Raw genomic sequence first — 26772 nt, forward strand, 5'->3', positions numbered from 1 at the left:
CGTCTCAGGTACTTGGGAACAGCATTTCTCAGCCTCAGTCAGAGGATGCCCTAACTTTTTGAGAAGAAAGAATTCGTGGACCATCTTAGTATTAACCCAAACGTTTCACTCTCTGGCTAAATCTGAATAAACTAACTGTATCTTTCTCAACCTTGGCTGTCCATTTATGGCATGAGTAAGAGTGTACTGGGTTGGGAGCCCTTTTTTGAGGCCATTTCACAGATTAATTGTCCTGCTTTAAAAAAATATACTTTCTAAACTTCTCCTTTTCCAGGCTGGAAACCCCACTGCCAATACACGCTTTATATTAAGGGCACCACATGAGTCACAAATTACATTGGAAATTACACATCAGGGTCCTTTTAGCTTGCAGCCATCTGGATAAAGGGTGGGTTAACGCTCTGCAGCCCAGAGAGTCACTGTGTTACTCCCAGGGGAAAATCAAGCAGTATTAGCATCTCTTCCCTCTTCTGCATCTCCCCTGAGAAGGAGGATTTTAACCTTGTGGCCTCCACATGGACCCTGCCACTGCGGGGCTGCAAGTGCAGTCCCTGCTCTTCACAGAGTATTCTCCCTCTCTTCCTTTGGTCCTAGTTACAGGCACAGCATTTTAGGAAGAAAAATGGAGGTGGAGGTTTTGAGAAGCATCACTTGAAAGGACGGTAGATGCAGGATTTCAAAAGGGCTCAGTATTGGCCTAACCTGCTCCCCTTAAGTAAAAAAAGACCTACTGAAATCTTTGAAAAATATCCAATATGAAAAAATAAAGAGCAGAAGGATGTTAAGAGGAACTGCTCCGCGGCACTACAAGGGAAGAAAGACTCTCGCTGGCTTGGCTGCTCAGGGCAATTGCTGTTTTATATAAACATCTCCCACCGAGTGCAATGTGTTCGGTGAACTCCCATGCTCAAGGTGCAGAGAGATATTCACGCTTGGTAGATTGCAAAAATGCACCCACTCGAACCTGGAGTGAAGATAAAGAAGGGTATCTCTGGGTGTGTGTGTGTACAGGCATACAGCGGGGAGCGCTTCTCAACGACAAGACTCAGCTGAGTGTTCAATGTGAAACAGGTGTGCTCCCCTTCACAAGACTAGACATTAGTTTCGGCTAATTTAAACTTAAAAGCCTACCTATGTTGAGGTTGCTTGGTAAGATAAGGGGAGAGTACAATAAAGTACGCGAGGGTTGATAATAAAAGCAGAGCTTGGAAAAAACAGCCCAAGTAAAAAGAGACAAGAGTAGAGGACAAGAGAATGGAGGAAAAAATCTGCAAAGGATGTGCAGTAAAACCTTTAGTGAAATTACACTGTTGCCAACATTTTTTTTATGGAGCTGATTTATGACATGCAGCTGTTTTTCTCTAACAGGCTTGTCTGGCTACTTCTCCTTGAATTTTTAACTACGTTTAAATGTCTACAAAATATGAAGCTTATCTATTGTACAGTGCGACAGATATGTGTGTGCATAGCCCACAGGAGTTTTGTGGGAGTCTGGTTTCAAAGAGAGGACTATGTTTTTCCTAAAGCCAAGGACGCTTGTATTTCAGTTTCCCTACCTATGAAAAGTGAGGATAAGTATATGGCGGAGCAAAGCGATTGCATGATTTAATCTTTGAATTTCATCACCTCATTGCTCCAGCACTTACTGGTTTTCGCTGGGTCTGATCCAACTTTCCTTCTACTCGGTGAAAGGTCTCCCACTGAGTTCAAGGTGAACTGGACCAGGAAGGATAGAGCCAGTTCATAAACTGGGACCCAACCTGCCCATACTCAAATTTAAATGCCAGAAAAGTCATGGGAAAAGCCTCCCGTTCCCCTTCACTGTGGAACAGATGCAGATTAAAGCAAATAATTAAATGAGCCGTCTGTCACAGCAAACACCCTGTTCTTGTCCATGCCTGGATGAGAGGGACAGAAGACATAACCTCTGGTTTTAGTGTTTAGTCTAAATATATCCATGAGATCTTCCACAGCTCTTGCTAATATTGAGGCTGATATTGCAGGATTAAGCAAGAGCAGGAGTAGAAGGGTCTTAAATTAATATTGGAATTTCAACTCTGTCCAAAGCACACTGTGTGTCTGACACTTTCAGGACTGAGATCTTCGATAAAAAAGAATACACAAGCCATCTTCTTGTGTTATATTACAGGTCCCTCAAATTCCCTCCTTGGCAATCTCCAGTAGGCTGCTATTACCAAATGCCTGAGCAAACTCCAATAAAGTTGAGTGAAGATGTTCATTTTATCACAAATATTGGTAAGAATGAAACCTGTTTTTTCTTTTTTTCCTGGGCACTGTTTTCCATGCAGCTCACAGGCAATGACTGTATTGACAGAAATGCTCAACAGCAGTATGAATGTCAAGAAATTATTACAGGATTAGTTACAGACAGTCAGACTACCTTCTGATTGAATCAGCGTATTGGTGCAAACAGGTAGAACGGGAAAACAAAGGAAACAAAATTAAGTGGGTTCATTGCTTGCCTACAGGAATACCTGCAAAATGACCCAAAAGTGCAAAGCAGGATTGAATTTGCCATTCCATTTTCTACACCTATACAGGTCTTTTTAGTCACATCTTTAAAAATATTAGCTTCATCCTTTGATTTCCAGCATTGCATACGCTGGTGCCATACCACCACATTAATTACAATCTTTAAATTAGGAATTTCACCTACATACCTACTGTGCAGTCTAAGACTGTGAGATAAACTGCCCCAGGAATCTCAGGGCATCACCACCTCCTGCTCCCACCACCCAGCTCTGGTCTACCTCCACTAACAGGGAGCAAAGGACAGAGCAGTGCAAACATTGAAAACAAAAAAAAAACCTTCAGTAAAGACCTATAAAAATTAAACACTCAATTGTTCTTAATCTTTTACACCCTGAGGAGAGAATAAGAAGAAAAGAGAACAAACCATACCTGGCAGGTATTAGTCTCTTGGCCCAGCACTACTGGAAGGCACTGGAGAAACTTGTACAGACTAGTCTAGACTAAAGCAGTCTCAGGCAGGGTTGGAAAACACGCTTTCCAAAAGCTCTGCACTAGTACAGATTGCTTCATAGCTTGCTGAAAAGGATGGGGGAGCAATGGAGCGAGTCAGCCTCTAAGAAAGTGCATTCAGTAGCATGTTCATCCCCACTAAAAACCCAGTTCATCTCCACTAAAGACTCTTCATTGGACACCGCCCGTGAAGTCTTTTAGGACATATTTCCAGATACACCTTTTCCTCCTCCAACACACAGTTAGTCTTTAAACTACAGCCTAAATCCGATTGCCTTTGTAGCAGGCCAGTAAGCACTGTGGCCAAATAGCAGATCTATTTTTGATATGACCTTAATAGTTAAATCCTGCCATTAGGTACATGCACACTGCTCCCGGGGACACAGCAAGCCTTCCTTTGCATCTTGCAGTGCTGGTTTTGCTAATGATTAATATTCAGTTTTGTAAGTTTAATGAAGACATTGTTTCCACTTATCTACAGGTCAGATGGCAATTGCAAAACTACTTACTTGTTAGATGGCTGCAGATTCCCTGCTGCTACATCTGATTATTTATGCACAATGTGCATTTCCAAATAGATGACCATATTAAATTATATGCTTCTGCCTTATTATTTCATAAGTTTTAACGGTCTCCTATTCCTTTTTTATTAGAAAGAAGAAATAGTCACTCATGCTAACGATGTGCTGTAGCTTGTTTTACATCTGCATCTCTGAAGTTATTGGAACTTCTTTCTAAAGGAGTATCAAAGCGCAACTGCCTGAAATGGTTGATTTTTATCATGAAAATAAAGATGAGAAAGAAGATTGAGGCTTTTTTTCCAAACCCAGTGAATTTTTTTACTTTTAAAAACTATTCTCAGAGATCCAGCAAAAACTTTTCACACGTGAGCCTCGCGTTCAGCTGTATTCACTCCTGCCCAGTCCCTTTGTACCAGTTACACCTAACTCCAACCCTGAAAACGAATCTGTTCCAAAACCACGGGGCAAACACATGCACTCCACATGGATACCACCTTTGAGGGATGAGAAAACCTAACCTGGGTTGCCAGGGAGCAGACACGGTCCACTTCCAAACCAGAGCGGGTGGCTCCAAATTGGCAAAACCCATTCAAGTGCTCTGCACGCAGCTGGGAAGGGAGAAGGAAAGGCACAAAGACACACAAAGCTGATTTGTGGGAGTTTAAAGTCCGACTCTGAGCTGCAACTCATTGATCCTCAATTACCCCCATGGCATTAGGGATTCGGCTTCTCCTCCAGGGACACTGAGCGTGGGGACAATAGCGTTTAAAATGAGACCCAGCAAGAAAGGTGTATGAATTGCAGGAGAATTTTCTTGCTCCTTTATAAACGCAACTACTACCGTAACATCATTTAACTAAAAATAACCAAGTCAGTTCTAGCTCAAATGTGATCAGCCCATAAATAGTTAGATAAACTCCTTCCAGGCACATCATGTACTTGATTTCCATTTGCAACACGTACTAAAGCTATGCCTATGCATAAGTAATGCCTACGAATGGTAGATGGTTGATTTTCCTTCTTAAACACACAAAACACTCCCACCGTACTGAGCAAAGGGACGTGACTGTGCTTTTATACACCAGCTGATCTTTTCTGTCTGAACACTGCAAGAGTGACCACTATTTTTGCAGCGGAGACATTTTAACATCTGAATTGCATATTTCAAATAGCAACGTGCTCTCAAACAAAAACAAGTCTGTGAGGAATTTATGGAGACCTTTTATTTCCAACACTGCTCCAATGAGCAGTTTTATTTTCATTACGGTTATTCACTGTGCCTGTTTGCAGTGGCAGGGGAGGCTCCAGAGCTCTTCATTTCACTTTGCCTTATTTTGCACCTGCACTTCTGAGTCCTAACCCTGGGTTACAAATTCAGAGCCCACTCTGATGTATCATGGTTTGACTGCCATGATGTTAAGTTAAACAACAGTCTCATTCCATGCTATAATTACTGCAAACAGTTTCGTCGTCTGAGGTGTGCTTGGCAGGGTTATGTATTAGCTAATGCTGCTTCTGTCACTGTTCATCATATGAATATTCTCTTTACCTGCTGTGTCTGTGTGTGCCTGAAAGAACTGTGGCATTTTTAATGGCATAATTTCCTGGGATGAACTGAAAAGCAGCACAGCATGGTCTGCATTATTTATATGCTGACTCGTACAAATGGCAAGGAAAATACTGTAAATTTCCTGGAAATAAATATATCCATTATACTGATGCCTTGTGCATAGTAGACTGTATGTCACTGAAAGAATTTAATTACTACCTCAAAAGTATCTTCACTTTGCTCAATTTGTAATGTGTCTAGACACATTTTAATTCAGAGACAAAAGACTCCTTACCCACCCAAAAATATCCCATGTTGATAAATCTAGAAACATGCCCCTCTGTTGCTGCTAATCAGTAGAAAATTCTTAGCATTTTTACAGCATGAAATAAATTGTAGATCAAGCCAATTGGGAATACTAACGACAGAAGCCATAAAATGTTTTGTAACATCAATTACGACTAAAGGAAAAGGACTTGCACCATAGATCAGCAGAATATTTTTGCAACCATGCTTCATTTAAGACTATGATTCCTGAACATGATTTGGGAGTTGAATCGCCAAGAAGGATGTTCAGGAATATGTAATTGCAGCTCTGCAATTGTGGTGCTCCTGCAATTCAGCTGTAGCTGCAGAATTAGCTTAGATGGGAGGATGCAAGTCTATCGAATGTACCTGACAAACCTCCACACTCTAGCCAAGTTTTCCAAATCATATTGGAATCAATAATAACTAACCTGATTTCAGTTAAAGCCTTTAAATGGTGTGTTAGGTTCAGTCCAGATTGAAAAAATTATCTGACAACTAACAAAATCCTCCTTTTAAAGTTCAGGTTTGTTTTCCCGTGTTCCTTCTTGTTATGCACAGACTACCTCCCTGATCACGCTCAATAGTCAGATTCCAGGGAAACAACTACTTCTGCCTCCTGACATGCAGGATTTATCAGAGGCGGCCACTGTTTTCTGCTTTACACACTATCATATGCAGCAAAATTGATTTCAAGTCATCACCGTAATTTTGCCAGCTTGTTTTTAAAAACCTGCTTATAAGGGTCCTTCCATCCTGATGGAATTGCCATTTTAAAAATAGAGACAATAACCAAAGGAATAAATTGAAACGGGGACTGTGACAAGGAGAAAAGTTACAGGGGAAAAACAGCAAAAGCCAGGCTTGTATTTCCTTCCCTTCCCTCTTCCTCATCATATGGAAATTATCTCCTTGCCCCAAAATAAACAAATCAGTAGATTCTGAAACAGCGTATTTGAAAAAGCCTGTCTTCATCCTGCTGCAGAATACATTTCCAATAGCTATACACCACAGGAAAACAATTTCCCACCCAGATACAGCTCATATTCCTCACACGAGACTTGCTGCAGCTCCACACTCAAGACAGGCAATATTTGGTCACAAGGTGGTTAAATTAAATCTCTCCTCAACACAGGGGAGTTATCCGTGTTCAGCCTACAATGTTCCAGCCAAATAATGCTTTGCTAATGATGTCTGCAGTTAGATGACAAATCAGGCTGTTTAAATTGCTTCGGCACATACATCCTTTATAGGCAGGGTATCCAGGTAACCATTTTAGCACAGCTTCGGGTGGGAGGGAGAAAGCAATAGCTAATTTCTTCAGCTAGGTGGAAAATTAATCCTGAAGAGATTTGTCTGGTTTGTTATGGTCAATTTGAAGAAAAAAAAATTTTAAAATAATTATTTAAAAAGGTATTTTAAAATGTGTAGTTATGCAAGAAAGGACAAAATAATTGTCCTTCAAAAATATAATAATGGCTAGGTTTATTTCTGAAAATAATTTAAAAATATTTTAAAGTCCTCAATAGGAAGGTTTTCTGTACTTTAACACGTTAGTATCAACATGCTTCAAATGACAGGAAAAACATCAGTGCAGAATTTCAGATGCTGCAACCAATCACCTCCTTGTATGTCTCATGCTAACTAAAATGTAAAATACTAGATTGTCTTTTTTTTTTCCTCCCTAAAATAATCTCAATAATAATTTTAATACGTGGTTAAGGAAATGTTATTGCTGACCACTATTAGATGCTATTATGGGTCCACTTGAGAGATGCCTGCTAACGTCCTTGAGAGCCTTCGGAAATGTTTAGCTCCATGGGTGATGTTGGTTTGGGTGGAGATGGGGGATACGGTGCCTTTTTTTGCACCCTGGTCTGGGCTGAGGCTTGTTTGGGATTTCAGAAAGGGTTTCTCTGGCGAGGAGCTACGTGGAGAGGCAGGAGATGGGACAGGCTCCCCATTTCCACTGTGGTCTCCAGTTTGGAGGCCCTGAATATCTCCTTTCCTGTGATTCCCTCCTCCAGCATCCTGAGTATTTTAGGTCAGGGTAAGGAGCTTCCTCCAGCTGATCCACAAACAGAAACGCTGAGACGAGACGAGAGGCCAGACCTGGTTCCCTCTGAAACCCAGGAGAGTCCTTCCATTGTGCCCGCAGGGACCCGATAGCCCCAGACCCCTGAAGATCAACAGGACCCCTCTTACAAACCACTCAGGGTGTGAAGGAGGGGGAAAATGCCTTCTGCTCTGCCTGCAAACCTGCCCAGGGCAGGAGACATGCTGCTCCCCACCCTTCACACAGGGAGGAAGCCTGGCTCCGTCCCCACGCCAGTCCAAGGGAATCCGACCCCACAGACGGCAGAGGAGCGAGGCAGGGAAGGGACCATCACAGCCCGCACGTTCCCTTCATACGGCCAGCTGTAAAGGCGTTTGCCATTTGCCAAGGCAGTGGAAATACTCACACTCTAGTTTTGTTCCTCTTGCGATACAGACCGTTTTTAAGTATTTACCAGATCTATTAAACAGGAAAATACAAACAACTTCTGATACCCCTTTCCTTGAAAACTATTTCGGAAAATATGACTCATTTACTTGTCTTCTAAACAGGAGAAGTAATATTTTACAGCACTCCCTGAGGATGCATTAAACCAGAAGCTAAGCCAGATGTAGAAGCGTCTGCAGAGGTTTTTGTTCCTTTCATAAAAAAAGAGGGGAAAAAAAGAAAAGAAAATTGTAAAGCAAGAGTCAAGGTATTATTGGGTTTTAAAGCACTGTTGGCCTTTTGATTACCCTTAAAATCAGATCAGATCACAGAGAAAACACAGCATATGACCAGCTAGAGAAGGTCACATTGCAAAAGAATGCAGGTGGTCTCATTTTTTAACAGCTAACGTAATAGAAGCACAAATCTTCCAGCCACCAAAGAGCCTCTCCTGGTTTGGCAATTGCCACGTATAATATCTGATGAACTCCGATGTCTCACTGCTCAAGGATAAAATCCCAGCAGGCAGGGGCTGAAGGAACAGCTACACAGTCAGAGGGAAAAAATCTTGTATTATTACAGCAGCCACTTATTTTATTCGCCAGAATTAAAACCTCTTCACAGATAAAAGTGGGGATTTTTTTTTTTCATCCCACAAAGCAATTTTAGATTTCTATAGAATCATTCAAAAGCAATTAAAATCCTGCTCCTGTTGATGGATTTGTATTCCTTGCTCACAGTGATGTCAGGCTTTGAAATTCAGGGGTGTTGAGTGTAATTCTTTGGGACTTTGGAGTCATTGCTGAGTGCCAGAAAATACCTTCTGTAAGTTCACAGGTATTAAATGTCTTTGGTAAAACCAAAATAGTTTCAAGGCCCGTGGCTATTAAAATCTAGAAGATATTGCAATAAAGAATTGGTGCAATATCAGGCAATTCAATACACTGCAATTTCACCCTTTCAGTGAGTGAATTTTTAGGGGAAGGAAGAGAAGAAAGAACCCAATAATCTAATAAGAGTACAGTTAGATAAGAGGGACCCGGGACTTTACAAACTGTCCTACTGCATCAAGAGTGATAGACTTACATTGCCAGGGAAAAAAAAAAATAAAAAAAAGAACAAAATCCTTCACAAATGAGCAAGTAAACAACCCACAGCCAGTATCTACACACAAATGATTCATAGACCTCATCCATTTAAAGGTCTCTGTTATTTAAACCAGAAAGTGAGCCTCCAATACCAGTATTTGTTTTGGCTTCATTTTATCTAACAAAGGAAATTGTTGTTAAAAATGTAATTCAGATGTCAGCAACGTGAGGCTGTTCCCAATTGTAGAGATGTAAAATGGTAGAATTAATACTGCTGTGCCTGAAATTGCATGGGAGGGATGAACTCTGATATACAACTCTGGATAAAAGGAACAAGCCATGCCAAACATAATGGGTTTTAGGCACCTCCTGCAATGTAGGTACCATGCTGATCCCTGAGAAGGTCTTTCTCCTGCCAAAGGATGCAGCACATAATAGAAAAAGCGTAGGGTTAACAATATTGGACACGAAACCTTGCCAAAACATCAGTAAAACACTGATCAGTGATTATGACTATTGGCTTATCAGCACCACTGGTATCTTATCGAGATTGGCACCACCCCAAGAATCTGGTGTTTGTGGATAAACAGGACAATTTCTTTTCTTAGGCCACATTTAGTCTGCAGAATTGCTGCATTGTTGCTCCTTGAAAGGCAAATGCAGACAAAGTAAGTTGAATAAAGCTATAATCATGCTGCTGCCTGACATACGAGATTGTTAGAGGCCACCAGGCAGAACTGGCAGAAGATATGGGCTGGCTCAAAATGATTAGAGCAAAATAAAGTCTTCAAGGACAACAGCAAAGCCCAGCTGAAGTCAGCACGGGAAGAATTTGTCCCTTCTGCTGATGTTCTGGGTAACGTGCAGCTTGGCACTTCAGCACGGCGTGGGCTACAGAGTGCAGGGGGGAGCTAAACTGGAGAAGCAAGGAGGTTTTTCTTTCCTAACTTTGGGCTGAAACCTTTTGCAGCAGAGCCAGCCTAAAAGGAGGTGTGTGACCGTCCACTGGCAGAGCCAGCGTTATATTACAGACGGACCCTGTATCCCTCACAGCATCACATCCTACACAGCAGGCAACAAGGGGAGGCTGAAAGGCAAAAACAGATTTATTTTTCTTTGTTTCTCTTCCTCTAAACTCAGAGCAATAGATACAAATAATCTCACGCCTGCAAATCATGTTTGAACTGTGCCTGTCAGGAAATGAAGGCGTTTGAAGGGGGGGCTATAAAAGGTTGTTCATTAGTCCTGCCTTCTTTATGAGCTTCTTCGGGCCCAAAGACAGATGGGTTTGGGAGTGCAGCAGAACAGGGGACTCGAGTGTTCAAAGAAATGACAGGATCCGGGCCTGCAAGGAATTCCTCCCCCCATCCCTTCAGATTAGGGGGTTAATTAATAACAGTTAATTAATGATGTGTCAATCCTCATGAAGTGCATGCGTGTGTGAGAAAAGCTGCCCCTTGGGGTGACAAGCATTAAGGCCTTCCCTGGAGTTATGTTTTAAAGAAAGCCCTTGTGACAATTTCTGTGAAGCCCTGAAGAGGATGTTTTAATCCTTTTATCTCAGGATTCACTTCTGGCAAGAGCCAGCCTCTCACAGGAAACCACCTAGCAGAGGTAGTTAAAGAAAAAATCACTGTGCTGTTGCCTTCAAGGTGAGTCTCCGGAGGACACAGGACCGTGCCAAGTGCCGACTGTCCCCAGGAAAATGGGGAGCTTGGACTGAAAGCATCTCAGAAACTACCTTGACCTGGGTGATGGAGCAGCAGGAACCAGGGGGAGAATTTGGGTGGTGTCATCTCTGCTCTGAAACACCCTGTGCCCAAAGCAGGCACCCCATCGCTGTGCCTGCTCTTCCCATGGTCACTTCAGGAGGGACAGGCATTTGGACAGGAGCACCGAGGAGCTCTGCTCTCGCTCCCCTCTGCCAGATGAACATCCCAGACTCTTGGCTGCTGGGACATTCATGCCCATCTGCTTGCATGGCACGGTGCCTGCTCACAAGTTGTCAGACAATTTCACGGGTGCCAAAAGAGCCTGGATTTGAATAGGTGGCCTGGATATGCTGCAAAACCCATCTCTTCCGCATGGCCTTGCCGACTGCTAACAGAGCAGGACCCGGCTGTGCTCCCACCACCCGGAGCCGTGGACTCGCTCCGGATTGGCACTGCCCTGCAGTACCGCAGCATGAAAGCGGAGGCTTTACCGCTGCTTCGAGCAAAGTATTAGGCCCTGAGTGTTACAGAAGCACATGAAAAGCAGCTTCTGTACCAAAATACCCAGCGCACACCAGGACAAGTTCAAGGCACCGCGATACAATCGGCAGCCCAAAAGCCCGACTCCCTGAAGCAAAGGCAGGGGAGGAGCAGAAGCCCCTGCAGCTCCCCACGGGCAGTGACAAGGAGGTCAGGCAGAGCAAACAAGGGCATGTTTTGGGCTAAATTCCCAGTTACCCTGCTCTTGTACCTGGGGTTAGGAGGCTGCAGAAAAAGATGGTTTCAACTTGGAGCTGGCTCTGGGAATAGGAAAATAAGGCAGGCAATGAGGAATGCTGGCTGTGCCCTCTCTGGGCAGCCTGTTCTGCTGGTGTGGGAGCTCAGAGATTCAGGCTGGCTGCTGCTGTGGATGCGGGGAGACGGAGGCTCGTGGTGGCACTGGGTCCATGCTGAAGGGGACAGCTGCTGTCCCCACCTTGCCTAGGGCTGGCATAAGCCCTCCTCATTGCACCCCGTCCTTCTCAATCTTACAGAGGAAAACAGGATTTTGCTTTAAGCTGCCTCTGCCATCACCAGCCCCAGGAGGCAGAGCTGGCGTTTAAACCGCAGCATCAGTCTCTCCTCCTCCTCTCTGAGGCTCACTCAGGGCCCTGACACAAAACCTGGGCTTGCAACATGAAAGGCTGAAAAACCTCTGGGTTTTACACCCCGGGAATCAGATTTTCTGCTTAATAAACCCTTAAAGAATCATGCAAAAGAGGTTTGTCTAAAAATTTTGGCTGGATTATCATACCGCAGCAATTCAAAGGGGCACAAAATAGAGGGAAACATAAATATAGTGGGTAAAAATACTCTTTTTGTGCATTATGAGATAGAATCAAACAAAAATGCAAGTCAGTCATACTGAAAACTAAAGCAAATGGTAATAATTATTGCTAGATTTCCTCATAAATGTACAGATTAATTTAAACCTTCATTTCTTTTGCTGCTTCATGCCAGCTTATCAAAGCAGTTCAAAATCCATACACAGACTGTGTATCTGCAGCCTGTGTTCAATATTTCTGCTAACTATTAACAGGAGTCCATGCATGGCCATGGTGTTATTTGTCCTCTGGCCGGGTGACCACCCCTGCATGAAGAATTTGGACCCCCGATTACAAGGTTTACAAAAGGGGCTTGAAGTGCTAACAGGATCAGTCGGCTGCTGCTGCTGAGAACAGTATCTGGCTTATGTGCTGGCTTGGGGTATTTTATTATCCGTAGCACATAATCCAGTACTTTAAACTGCTTCTATTTACAACAGTTTTGCTGTCCCCTCCCCCCCCACTCTCCAGCTCCCACACATTTGCAGATGCTATTTACTCTGGGTTTCTGCTACTTCTTCACATGCAAATGAGTCTTCTGGGCTTTCTCACTTTTATTTACCCACATGCAGAATGTTACAGCAGGGTGGAAAATTGTAAGCTAACAAGAAAAGTACTAACTGTATTGAACTAGAGACTGAAAATGAAAAAAAAAAAAAGAAGTCAGAAATGTCCAGTGTGTCCTAAAGCTGTGTTATCATCAGCTATTACGGCTTTTTTAAACACACTTTTTTTTGTTTGTTTGCAGCAGTGAGTCACCAACAGCACCGCGCCCAGGGTGTAATTTGGACGTGCGCTGTGCGCTCTCTCCTAAGCCTCTCAGCTTTGCCAAAACATTCCTGTCTCTACCTGCAGGACACTGCTAACTTCAGCCACGGGTCCCTCCCAAATGCCACCCAGCTTTTGCATCATCACTGTGTTGCCTGAACCGCTGACCTCCGGCAAAGTTGGATGTGGGTCCTCAGCCACTAGACCTGCTGTTTCATCAGACCCGGTTCTCTGCTGCTTTTCTCCTGCCCCTTCCGATAGTCAGCAGCCCTGACTCAAGAAACGTGTAGAAATGTTGAGGGCTTCAACAAGCTGGATGTTAGAAGACCAACAAATTTCAAACAAATCTTGGCATGAATGGCTAAATCCCAACCTGCATCCCCCAAAACGACGGGGATCCCCAGAGCTATCCTTGTGTGAGATAAGGACCAGGGGTAGAGATGGAGCAAATTAGCTCCATAAAACATCAAAAAATAACTCCTCCCAAGGGGGACAGACAAGCATGGTGCAATTCGTCTCCAGGATAAAGCTCCAGAGAGAAAACAGCTTCAGCCTCTGGTTTACACCACAAGTCTTGCACAAATCATTTTCCCTCCCTGAATTTCAGTCTCTTGAGCCTAGTTTAAGGTTTATAAATTGCAGAGAAACGTAGGCAAATTCCCATGAAATATTTCAGGGCAGCAGTATCTGCATATCCCACTGAAAACATTTTGGACACATTTTTTTGCTTAGATTTATTAAGGACATCTTACCTCAGTGCTACACCAGCGAGTCCCCCATGTGCCAAGCCCTGTTACTTAGCAGTAAATTACAGGTTATGCATTTCATGCCAGCTATTCCCTCGATAACGTTTGCTGCTTTTCTGTACTGTTGATACAGGAAATAAGAAAATGAGGAACTGAAAGTGGGTCTCTGATTAAAAGACAAAGCCACAGGACTGCATTTCTTGGTGTGCAGAAAATTAAAATGAAGCAGCAGCTTGATTAAAATCAGACGCTGAAGATGCTTATTTCCTAATACACTATGGTACCAGGTAAAAAAAAGTTAGCTGCTGCAATAACCGTCTTCCAAAGAAAAAAAAACCACCACCATGTCTTTGTACCTGAAGACTAATTAGCAAGATTCTCTAAGCACTTAGGCAGACAGCAGCTAAACAAGCAGAGACTCCTCACTACTGTAAAATATGACTGCCCACTCAGCTCTCCCTTAAAACGGCGATAAGGGGCAGGTACAGTCAGTACCTGTGGCCATTTGTGTCTGTGTAACACAAGAACAAAAATAGATATTGAGCATCATATTATCAGCTGCCAGTGAAACCCCAACAAATGAGCTGCAGAAAAATACAAGGCTTGAACTGTTCGTCCAAAAAGCCCCAGGCACAGAGACAGTGGGTCTCGTGTTTCTGTGAGCTGCGGAGTGAAATCTTCTCCTGCCAGGAGCTGGAGATGCCATGGGGAAGTTCGGGAGAGGGATTTTGGGGAGAATTCACCAGTGGTGGTGAATGGCATCTTCCCAGTGCTGGGAAGTGGGACGAGATAGGGCTGAACCCCACGGACGTGGTGATAACCAGCCAAACTGCCCCGGTTTGCGGGAGGAAGGTCTGCTCCCTCCCAGCACTGGGACTCGCGCTGGCCTGGCCTGGCTCAGAGAAGCTCCTGCCTGCCTCCGGGAGGGGATAACCCGGGCAGCTCAGCTTGGGAGAGCACAACAGAGCTGGTGCAGAAAGAGAGGGAAAGAGGTTTGTCTTCCCCTTCCTGCCTGCCAGCACGGTGTAACGCTGCTGTCACGGATCCCTGCAGATCCTCATCTAAATGGACAACCTTTGAGCTACCTGGGCTTTGCAGACTTTAACTCTGGGGTCATTCCATAAACATGCTTGCAGAATTTGAGAACAAATTTCTCCTGGGCTGGATGGGATTGATCAATATTTCAGCCAGCAGTTGCTGAGCTGCGGCAAGGGGAAATGCGCTGCACAGTGACAGGCAGAAGGCTGGATTTCATTGCTGTCCAGGGCCATCAGTCAGCCTCAATCCTGATCCAGCTCCCCTTGAAGTCACTGCAAATTTTCCAGTCTGCATAAATGAGGTTTCGACTAGAGGCACTGCTGAGTCCTAAAACACAATTTGCATTGAACTACTGAAGAAGTCTGATCTGATGAACAGGATTAGTTATAAAAAAGAAAAGCAGTTCATGCATAATGTACCAAAAGTTAAAGAACTAAAATACTACATGGCAACCTCTACTGTCCTTATTTAGGACCACATTCAGATATAATTAATCCAATTTACTCCAAATTTATTCCTGATGTAAGTACAATCAAATTTGCCTGTCAGTCTCACTCAGGTAAACATTTCAGCAGGGATTTGGTAGGTAAGGATTTGAATGCCCTTAAAAAGCCCCAAATCTTATGGATGAGGTCCGCAGAATATCTGATTACTGATTACTACTTCCAGCAGCAAGAAAGTATTTCTTCTTCATGATGTAACGAGACAGCACTCTCTGCAATTTTAAAATACACCTATATAAACCGAATACTGGGATTACTAGCTTCGACCTTTCCAACCAGTTTATTGAACCTTAGGTCTCCAGTAACACACCTTGTGCAGAACCAACGTTCTCCAGTGACTGGTGCAGCAACACGGCTTAAGCCGAGCGACAAAGCACAGCGGCTGGGTTTGTACTTTGACCAGCCACTGCTCCGTCGGGTTTCACGCAGCGCGTTCCAGTGTGCCAAAGCGTTAATCCCAGAAGGCTTCTAGCATAGCAGCTACTGTATGCACATCTCACTTCTCTGGCTGCTCAGAGAAAACACTGCAATTTGATTTAATTGCTATGTTGACTTATAACAGTATGTTTATACTGGATGCCTGCCAGCTGAAATGCAACAGGTTTGCAAAATGTATTTCCTCAGAACAGCATGATATGCAATGTAATAAGGAAAGCAATCTTCCAGTGGCCCCGATTCTGAAGTTCATTTCAACTCCTCTGACTTGGAAGCAATGCTACCAATTCGGAAGAATTACACCAGCCTAATTGAAATTATAATCAGGCCTGGAGGCTGCATTTTGCAGGTACAACAGTCACACTGCAGCTTTGGAAAGGGAACATTACTGTAGGAAATGAAAGCGATTAACAGTTGTTTGTATTATGGGGATTGTTTGGCCTATTGAATATCCTTACCAAAGATGCATTATTTGTTGAACAATCCTAAAAGGAAAGCAAAAAGAAACTTGAAGAACGTTGCTAATCCTTTGTTGCTGTAAGTATGACATCTAAAAGCCAGCAAAAAGCTGTGCCTTGGCAATCGAAACAAAAATATTATCTTCCCCATGACCTTGGGTGCTAGATTTCAGCCCAGCTAGCAGTGCCTGTGTCTCTGAGCCAAAAGATAAGCTACAGGAACAATACAGATGCTGAAAGGTGAGTGTGCTTGCTTTATTTCAGTAGGGCACTATCTTTGCACTAGACTGTGACTACCCGCTTGTGTTGGGGCTGGCACCTGGATGGGTCATGTCTCTGAAGGCTGCAGGAACCAGGAGATGCTCCCAGTGAGTAACATTATTCCTAAAGGACTGAGTTTTAGGAGGGATAGCGGGGGCAAAAGGTACAAACAACGTGGTCAGGAGTGTTTGATCAGTTACTGAATGGGTTTCATGAGACAATCACCTGTGATTCCAGGAGGCTGGATTTCGCGGCCCCAGAAGTCTCTTCTGGCCTGATATCACCCTGACGCTAATTGGCTCTAATTTATTAAAGTCTTTAACGATGAACTTGAGCTACTGAAAGAAACAGCTATGTGGCTCTTAACAAAGCTGTACTGTGACTTGTAAAAACAGAAGAAAAGAAAAGAAAAAAGATGTTTAAAATATCAAGCAAAATCTGAGTTCTGTTGGAACAGAACTGGCTTTTATCTGTTTCAGTCAAAAGTGAGTTCACTAGATACAGTAGTATTTTTTTGAATGGAACAAATAAACCTCAAAGATTTTATAATGAATACCCTTTCTACACGTTTCTACAAAGCAGTCTATAAAACTGCGAATGAGAGATGTCATTCTTAAACACACACCACATGACACTTTTCTCACAACTCCAATAACAAGGTATCATTTTCTGTTCGATCCTATTTGGCTTTTCCATAAGGAACTGTAAAAACCTCTCTCAAAATCCTGGCAACAGCATACGCAACAGGAATCCTGACACTGAGTCTGTTGGAGCAGAATCTCCCCCTTCAAGAATAAAGCCTTGAGAGGAAAAAAAATAGTGTGTTGGTTTTGTTGCTGAGCCAGATATTTAACTCCACCAGTTAGCAGAAACAAAGGGAAACCAAATAAAACTATAAAGCACATGTTCCTTTTGGACAAATAAGCCAAAACTCTTTTAAATTTATGGCTTTACACCACCCCTACCCGATAAGTCACAGAGAAAGCTGCAGATATCAGCAATTACGTAAATAAATTCTATTATGCTGTACAATACTAGTACAGTTAGACACACTAATCATGGGAGAAGGGGAGGTTGCTATTTTTTTCCTGTCCCATATGGTAATAATTTTGTATGATTGAACTGTTATGAGCTAAATAAAACTACACATTAACTGTAAGATACATTGCAAATACATTAAATCTTCCCTGGAGTTTTAGCAAATACTCGCTTTTTCTATGATGCATTTGGAATTAGCAAAGGAATCTACACTGGGCCATTGGGTTTATAAATAGATTTGGCTTCCTCTGCAATACTTTATGGGCAATTATCTCAGAAATGAAGATCCAGAGCCACAAATAAATAAAATAATTGCAGATGATCAGGCTTTATTTACCTCTGTCACACTTCCCTGACTGTTAAGCTCCCCTCCTCTCATTTGCTCCTCTAGCCTAAATCAACGACCAGATGAAGAGTTGTCAGTTAATATCAAACACTGAGCACAAAAGGTGCCAAAGGCAGATTCTGGTTTCCCCATTTCCAAAGGTCCTGCTTGGACCTTTCTGGAGCTGGCTTGCTCTCCGGCTAAATTCAGTGTGGAACTGGGAGGCTGGGAAAAAGCAGAGCAAGTCAGATGAGTTCTGCAGAGCTTCAAGCAATTTTCCAGGGAGTACATTTTGCTGCGACTCCCCTGCAGAAGTCACTTCCAGAGGTCTGGAGCCCCGCCCTCCACTGCAGATGCCCAGCTTTGTCAGGGAAGCGTTCACATGGTCTTCCCTATTGCCATGGTTTTAGCTGGGGTAGAGTTCATTTTCTTCACCGCAGCTGGCCTAGTGCTGTGCTTTGGATTTAGTATGAAAACAATGTCGATAACACACCGATGTTTTGGTTGTTGCTGGCTAGTGCTTGTACTAGTCAAGGACTTTTCCAGCTTCCCATGCTCTGCTGGGGGCACAAGGAGCCGGGAGGGGAGGGGGCACAGCCAAGAGAGCGGATTCAAACTGACCAAAGGGATATTCCATATCATGTAACGTCATGCCCAGTATGTGACCTGGGAGGGGCTGGCCGGGGGAGGGAGGGAGCAATCGCGGCTCGGGGATGGGCAGGGTCAGTCGGCGGGTGGTGAGCGGTTGTATCGTTTGTGTTTCTGTTTTTTTCCCTTTTCCCTTTTATTATATTATCATCACTATTATTATTATAATAATCATTATTATTTTATTTTAATTATGAAACTGTTCTTACCTCAATCCACAAGTATTTTTTTTCTTTTGCTCTTCTGATTCTGTCCCCCATCCCACAGCGGTGGGGGGTGAGTGAGCAGCTGCGTGGTGTTTAGTTGGCCGATTGGGGCTGAACCACGACACCTATCTGCCGCAATCCTACTCAAACAGGTCTTAATTCCATTTGGAAGATACTGAGTACACCTATGTATAGCAAAAACAGCTTTCCAGGTAGTTGTCCTGGTTTCAGCTGGGATAGAGTTAAATTTCTTCATAGTAGCTAGTATGGGACTATGTTTTGGATTTTTGCTGGAAACAGCAGTGATAACGTGGAGATGTTTTAGTTGTTGCTAAGTAGCACTTACACTGGTCAAGGACTTTTTCAGCTCCCCGTGCTCTGCCGGGTGCACAAGAAGCTGGGAGGGGACACAGCCAGGACAGCTGACCCAAACTGACCAAAGGGATATCCCACACCATATGGCATCATGCTCAGTTTATAAAGCTGGGGAAGAAGGAGGAAGGGGGGATGTTTGGAGAAATGGTGTTTGTCTTCCCATGTCACCGTTACGTGTGATGGAGCCCTGCTTTCCTGGGGATGGCTGAGCACCTGCCTGCCCGTGGGTAGGAGTGAATGAATTCCTTGTTTTGCTTTGCTTGTGTGCGCAGCTTTTGCTTAACCTGTTAAACTGTCGTTATCTCAAACCACGAGTTGCCTCACTTTTACTCTTCCGATTCTCTCCCCTGTCCCACCAGGGGGGAGCGAGCGAGCGGCTGCGTGGGGCTTGGCTGCTGACTGGGGCAGAGACTGGCCTCACGCCTGCGTATTACCCAGTATGTACCTCCCAGCATTCAGTACTTCAGATCTCAGACGGGGTGGGAAACTCAGGATTATCAAGTTTCCTTGGGATCAGGCCTGAAATCCTACTGATACCAACCCTATTCTCTACAAACCAGTGGCTCAGATCAGTTTAACATAGAGATGCAACTTATATTGCCCCTCCAGCACTGAGGTGATGAACTGAGGCCCCAGTTTTTGTTTGCAGCTGGGCGCTCAGTGCTCTTTAATGGTTGTGTTACCTGGGATTCATGAAGAAGGTTGCTTGTATGAAGACGCTTATCAACTCAGGAGAGAGAAAAGCATAATTTCTCCTGCCATGGAGCTGATAACCAGTAACAACTGAAACACATAGGATGAACCACATGGGGATATCCTGACTATGCTCCAAGGGCTTCCTTCAACAAGCTGATCTCAGAAGTAGCCACCAGGATGACATTCCATTAAAAAAATTAAGCTATTTAGAAAAAAATGTCCTTTACACCACCAGTCCTGATGACCAGAGAAGTCTTGCCCAGATCTGCGAGCTCCCTATAGCCTCCTGTCCTGGGAAGGCCCACCCAGCTTTGTGAAGCCTGGATCAGAAGGGTACCCTGCAGAAAAGTGGGAGCACCAGAAACAGCCTGGAAGGTGCCTGGGGCCTGAAGAAGGTCCTACAGGAAGAAATGTCATAGCTTTAAAGCCTGATTTTTTCTTGTTGTTGTTGTTCTAGGCTGCTTATTTCTGTAGAAAGAAATGACACTGCAAACCTCTCCAAGAACTTAATCAACAACAGTCCATAAGCTGGTGAAAGAGGCCAATGGGACCAGATGCCAAAGGAGCTATGAAGATTTACACTAGCCGAGCATCTGGCTCCTCGTTCACTGTTATCAGAATGAAAACAAATGCTTGCAAACATCCTTATTCAAAATCGCTAATGTGTTCAGCGATAATTGGCACAAACTCAGCAGCGTTGCTACTGTAAGGTGTGGTGCCTGGGAACACAGCTGTTGAATGGTCTAATGCTGCTTTTTCCAGTGGTGTATGCAATGCAAAGAGCAGTGGGAAAATAGGGTGTTGCTGCCCTTCAAGCAAAGGGAATGATTAAGACATCATCAATTGCTTCTTCACAGGAACGTGGCTATACCTCTGTTGTCATCCATCATCTTGCCAAGGCTGTGCACAGTACAGTAGAAATGGTAAACTTCTGATTTGACCTCATTAGCATTCTCAGAATTACAATGTCATATCAATGATAAAGATTGGGATTATCTGCATATCAGCAAATGGGGAAGAAACAAAATATACACTATGTAAAAAGCCAACAGCACAACCACGATTCTGCCAAACACTTAAAGGCTGCTTGAACCCACCTGGTTCTTGATTTCGCATGTGGGATGGGACACAGTTAAGAATTGTGCCTATATGCATTAACTTGCAGATGTAGGGGGATTGATCCATGCATTGGTGATCTGAGGATTTGAGGAGAGGGCAGAGCGAGGAAGGGAAGATGTTGGAGTAGATGCTCTCTGATACCACCTTCCCTCTGACTTGTCAGTATTATCTGGGCTTCCTCTGACCTCTCCCAGGCGATCAGTGATCCACGAGAAACATGGAGAAATTTGTGTGCAATTTGGGAAGTAACACAGAGGCATTTGTCCTTTACACAAATGCCATGTGCTGCCTGGAAGTTAGAGGATTTCCTTGTGATTCCCAACATAAATGCATGTATGGAGGGCTCCTGCTCAAATGTGAGTTGAAGGAAAGTAGGACCAATTATGTGGCCCTTCAGGCAGTCAAATAAGATCAAGTCAAATCTGTACTTGTCTGAGGTCAGTCTGTAGCAACATCTACAGTGAAAAGGGGAATTTCTCAGCCTCCAGCCAGCAGCTTACCCCCTGAGCCATACTCCCCACTATAGCTGTAACACATTGCCAGCACATACTCCAAACAATTCGTTCTCAGTTACTTTAGTCTTTTATCAACCATCCTAGAGGAAATTAACTGAACTTCCCTACAGTGGGAACAAAAGAAGGAGATGAATTTATTACTCCAGTGGTACCCTTGTCACAGAGTATTGAGTAGCTTCATTAAACATTTTGCAGCCCCACGTGTCTTTACTAAACCCTCTACAGTAAGCACAGAGTAATTTTCCTTATTACAACACAAACATACAGGTCAGGATCCAGAACTCATTTACATCTGCTTTGTATCTGAACAACTTCCCTCATCTCAATGGGATCTGGGCAGGTGCAAATCAAGGCTGCATCATCCTAGTCCTTCCCTTTCTCTCTAGGTTCAGTACTTTGCAGTACTACTCTCAGATAAACTTACTTACACAGAGTCAGCACAGGCACAGCCAAATGACTAATACAACCCTTTAATGCAAACAACAATAAATCAACAGATTAAATTATAATTTATCAGACAAATACTATTTAGCTCTTCCCAAAGCTGTTCTGAACCATCCCTCTTGTCTGGCCATATTCCAGAGGAGCACTGACACTAGATAAAGCTCAGAGTAAGTTTACGTAAGAAAGAAATGCTGAAAATATCCTGTATTTATGATGGGAGATTTCTCAGAGATCAGAGTGGATAACATTCCTGAGAAGACTGTAATGTATCTGAAGCCTCCTCAGTACCTTTTCCAAAGACCAGTCTGCCAGGGCAAGGTTTCAACAGCCCCTGAAATTCTACATTCAGCAGCAAGCCTAGGGAACCAGACATACTAACCTTGAGAGACACTACAGCAAACTTTTAATGTCTCAGAAAGTGGCAACAGGCTATTCCACTGCAATTTCACTTTACAACACAGACTTTTTTTACTTACTTCATTGGTTTGAACAATGCTTGTCCATAGTTCTGGAATGTCATGATCAGCTTCAGCTGCGTGCCTCCTGATTTCATCGCTGTGGGAAAAAACCAAAACCGCTTTAAAATGCTACATGTGGATCTACTTACATTCAGCTTCCTTGAAACAAAATCACATCTCTTTTGCTCTGTATTACATTCAGCACTGCGGTATCTGAGCACCAAGCAGGGTAATCCTAACTGGACAACAGATTATTCAGCGGGTGCAGAGTACAGGGGAGGGCTTTGAGCTGCCGACCGGGACTAAAAATGGATTGTACTCCCTGACACATCTTTGCCTTCTTCATTTGGCCACTGTGGGCTCCATAAGCACCCAAACTGAATGGCATATACAGGAACAGACCATTGGAGTCTTATTTTCTCCATCTTCAATCGCTTTTGCAGTTCTTTTTAACACAGGACACTCACTGGGAAAGGAGATGGGGTGCTTTCGAAGACAACTGCAGCTGGGATGTACAGTCCCATGTGCAGCAGACATCTCCTTAATTAAAAGTATGAGCAGATACTATAGCAATCTCTGACCTCTGCTGTGATTTTAATAATTGTTGCTGAGCAGTAGAGATATGCAAATTCATCTCCTCTATGCACAATGGATATGTACCCAAGCCTATCCATTAACTTCAAGGGATCCCAAAGTGGCTCGTACACGAGAGCAGAGCTGTGCAGAACGGGTCGCTGGCTCTGCTGGGAGGGTAGGAGAGGGCACGTGGAGGCAGCAGGGACTGTGGTCCACACTGCACACCAAGGACTATCTTTGCTCAGACATTAAATGCGCTCACTTCCCAGCTGAGAGCCAATGGGAATGTAAGACCGACATTTATTCATACCAGTCTGAACACTTTGGACAATACCACGTTAACAGCAAGATTATAGTGTTTCTAAAGTCAGAGAGAACTTCTTTCTACATAAGAATTCATAAAAATGCATTTTACTTGATGATAAGGTTACTTAAGAAAGACAAATATATACTTTGGCAAACCAGCTGCTTTTTTACCATCTCAATCAAAACTGCTTTGAATAAATGAAATGACCTATACCCTGACTCCTTCATTCACTTCTGTGTTCAGAGAGGTAGGCCATGGCAGTCTTGTCTATGTGGATGAGTCGGTCTTTAAAAATGCTTCCTACGTATGATCAATCCCTTTCTTTACAGTTCTGAGCAAACCTGTGTCAACTGGAGAACTACATAAATGTCAAGTTTCCTTACTCTGTAAATTTTGGTTTAGTTCTGCCCTTGTTTCACCTATATAGCCTGTACATTTTTTTTCTCTAACCAATGTTATTAGCTGCACATCCTTCTAATTACTCACCTCTGTGCCTTATTACTGATAGGTCATCAGCTCTCTTTCAGCACTTATATATTTTTGCAACAAAATGCTATGCAAATCTGGTCAGTGTAATTATACTTCCCCTAGAATAAAATCCCTCCTGCCTTGCTGTTTTGCTGACCCCAACCTTCTCTTGCATTTCCAGTTTATCCCAAAGGAACAAATAAATTAGAAATAAGGCCGTTAAATAACCTGCACAGAACAGGTAAAGCAGAAGCACATGGTTTTCACGTATTAAACTCCCTCTCTTGTGCAGAACAGGTCAGCTGATCTGCACCTGAGGGAAGAAGGAGTAGGAGTAGACCTTTTTATACCTACCCCAGAGCCTGAAGGCAATGAAAAGCAGCAATCCTCCAGACAAAAACCTACATGTGCTGCCCTAGGACCATCACAGCCCACCTATGCACTCTGGAAACACTCCTGGTTAGTCTGGACAGCGAACAGGCAGCTGGAGCTGCCCTTGCCTTCTGCCTGTGGGGACCCATGGCCATGCCCAGGACCTGCCCCCACCACCTTCCCTGCTCAGCTGCTGCCAAAGGTGTGGGGTTTGCCCAGCTCTTTAAAGTATAACCTGGTATTTGCACCCCTGTTCATGTGGGCTATCTCCATTTAGGTCAGTAATATCAGTCTCGGTATCAAAAGGCAGAATTGCCCCCTTTCTGTCAGATATAATTCTCCCCACCTCCACTGACCTCAACTTAGCTGCTTGCAGGCTGCTCACACCGACTGAAGACAAAATGTTTTTCCTCTAAAACTGATGTGATTTATGTTGCTTTGTTCAATTCGAGGAGCTCAGTGCTTAGAGATTAACTCCCTCCCCTCCATGAGACATGATTGTCCAAAATATAGCAAAGATCCTGTAAGTCCACCAGAGAAAAGGGAAGGATAGAGCCTATTTTGAGGTACGGCTGGGAAGCCAAGCGTTTGGGAAATCACAGCAATGCAAAGAAGAGGAAAAAAGGATATTGTAGCATCCCCTTTCCTAAGCATAAAGTTTCAGATACACTAAGAGGACTGGTTTCACAGCAAATTGAAGCCACTTGACAGATAATGATTTTGTTAGCAGCCCAACTCAACAATGAGCGTGTCATCACCAAGCAGAGAAATGTATGAAAAAGATTAACAATCCAGCATAATTCTTCCACGAGACACAAATGCCTGGTTTCCTGTCAGAAGGAACTGAGCCGAACTAAGACAAAAGCATTTCCCTGGTCTTTTTAGATCCATCTTATTGTATTGCTCTAATTGGTTGCAATAGTAGCCTCGACGGAGCACAAGTTTTACTGGCATGCTGTCCCCCCACTGCTGCTAGGAGTAAACTTTGGACCTCCCCAAAACAGAGGATGACATTGGTGGGAACAGTGTCCCATCGTGCTTTATGGCAAGGCATGCTGGAAGCCACATGCATCATGGACGACGACGCGTGCCAGAGCTCCACATTGGCTTCCCCCACATCGTCTGGACTCGTGTGCAGATATTCCCACTTTGGCTGCTTGTTAAGTGCTGCAGATGTGCTGGCCAGGCTGGAGGTGATTCAAAGCCACCCTCTGAGTCCTGACTAATTAGAGCCTAACATTGTAATCCCTGTGGAGAGGGAAACACCTGAGCTTAGACTGTCCTTTTGAACTCAACAAAACCCTTCACACACCTCTAAACTAAGCAGCCTTGGGAGCAGTCCAGGGTGCCCCAGTCTTGGGGTTGGCAATGCCAGAAAACAACAGATCTCATTGGAGATAATTTACTCAGAGCTCTAGGTCAGATTACTGCAACTTAGCGTTACATCTGCGTACTGGCTTCCCTCTCATTTTCTGAGCCGTATTCCTTCAGGAACTCCTGCTCAAACCTCAGTTAAACATGTCCCTCTGGCCATTATGGCCAAACAGCAGGAGCCCTGTCATCTTCCAGGAGCTTACCCCAAACAGTTCGCTTATCTAAAGATGCCCTTGTCCCTTCACCTACCGCCTGCAGGAACATTTCTGAAGAATTTGTAATACCAGAAGCAGCATATACAATCTACCAAGAAATTGGAGGATGTTACACCATTGCAATCTGTCACGTCTACAATCCGCAGGCTTAGGTATTTATAAGACGACCTTGCAAGATAAGGCTGTACTGACTCCAAGGGAACCACTAGTCACACTCTGAATTCACCTTTCTTTTTTTTAAGGTTTCTGAATATACTGTAACATCACAGGTCATGAACAGCTCTGTAAAAGACTTTATAAATCTGCTAGCTCCCAGCAGGTACCTCGAATCAAGTCTCCTACAGTCCCTGAACATACTGGCACAGTGTTAAAAACAAATCCCAATACAAGCATTACTTTTTATCTTCAGGCAACTCAAAGGCCCTCTTTCCCCCCCCCCAAGTAGTAAATGGAAAGCAGCATTAACCTCTCCTGTTAACCCAGTACAAGGGCTTTCAGGTGTGATCAGAAATCTTCCTAACTTTAGGAGGCTTTGCAAAAAATTCCCTGAGATATTTTCTTGCTTGAGTGTCTGTGGGATTAGAGTCCTTTTGTCTTCTCTGACGGACATTGAATCAAGACTCCAAAAATCCCTGCTGTGTTTACAACTATGAGTCTGTTGTCATGGCCACATGCCATGTCTGCTACTTCCCTACCTTGAACCCTCACCACACAAGACCTAAATTATCTTCTTGTTCCATGGACACCATCCAGTAAAAAGATGCACTACCTATCATCTCGCAGTTACTTTTTTATAACTGTATGCTACAGGATTTCTGACTCTCTTCTAAAGCATCTGGTACTAACCCCTAGTAGAGACTCATTGTTGCCCAAAGGGATTTGACCCAAAAGGATTTGGAATTTGAACTGATCCGGCTTTCCAGCTCCTGCACCATAGCCCTCATCTTACTGGCCTGTCTAGGCCATGTGGTCTTCTGATGGGGAGCAAGAGTCCCAACAGAACCTCTGAAGCTGCTTTTTGGTAAGAATCCAACAAACATTTTAAAATGTATTTAATTACGCAATGCTAATGCCTGAGAAGTGAGACCCAGTCAAAGCCCGGGATGCAGTAACATCTGAAACAGAGGACGTTCAGATCCATTTTGGATTCCTATTTATAGATCAAGCTTAAATCTAACATAAACACGTTGATTGGCTTTAACAAGTAATGCACTGTCCCAGGGTAGAGACACGGCCCCATACAAGCTGTAAAGAACATATTTCAAAACAAATTCAAGCCCTCATCATCTCTGAATTTGTTCTTGTTCATCCAATTCTGCTAACTTGTTTTTAAAGGCCTTTCTTGGTTTAGTCAAGAGAGTAAAGAACTTCTGGAGGGGAAGAGGTCTGTGAAATCATTCAG

The 26772-nt window shown here is 43.7% G+C and overlaps 1 protein-coding gene across 1 annotated transcript in view; it reads right to left on the minus strand.

Moving 5' to 3' along the window:
- Positions 1-26772, minus strand: part of FAM20C (FAM20C golgi associated secretory pathway kinase) — a 60945-nt gene that overhangs the window by 26765 nt on the left and 7408 nt on the right. The window contains exon 3 of the mRNA XM_064461688.1: positions 22077-22155. Coding sequence (XP_064317758.1) covers positions 22077-22155 — 79 coding nt within the window. The remainder of the gene's footprint in view (positions 1-22076; positions 22156-26772) is intronic.

This window comes from Phalacrocorax carbo, chromosome 10, assembly GCF_963921805.1.
Source record: "Phalacrocorax carbo chromosome 10, bPhaCar2.1, whole genome shotgun sequence".
NCBI lineage: Eukaryota > Metazoa > Chordata > Aves > Suliformes > Phalacrocoracidae > Phalacrocorax > Phalacrocorax carbo.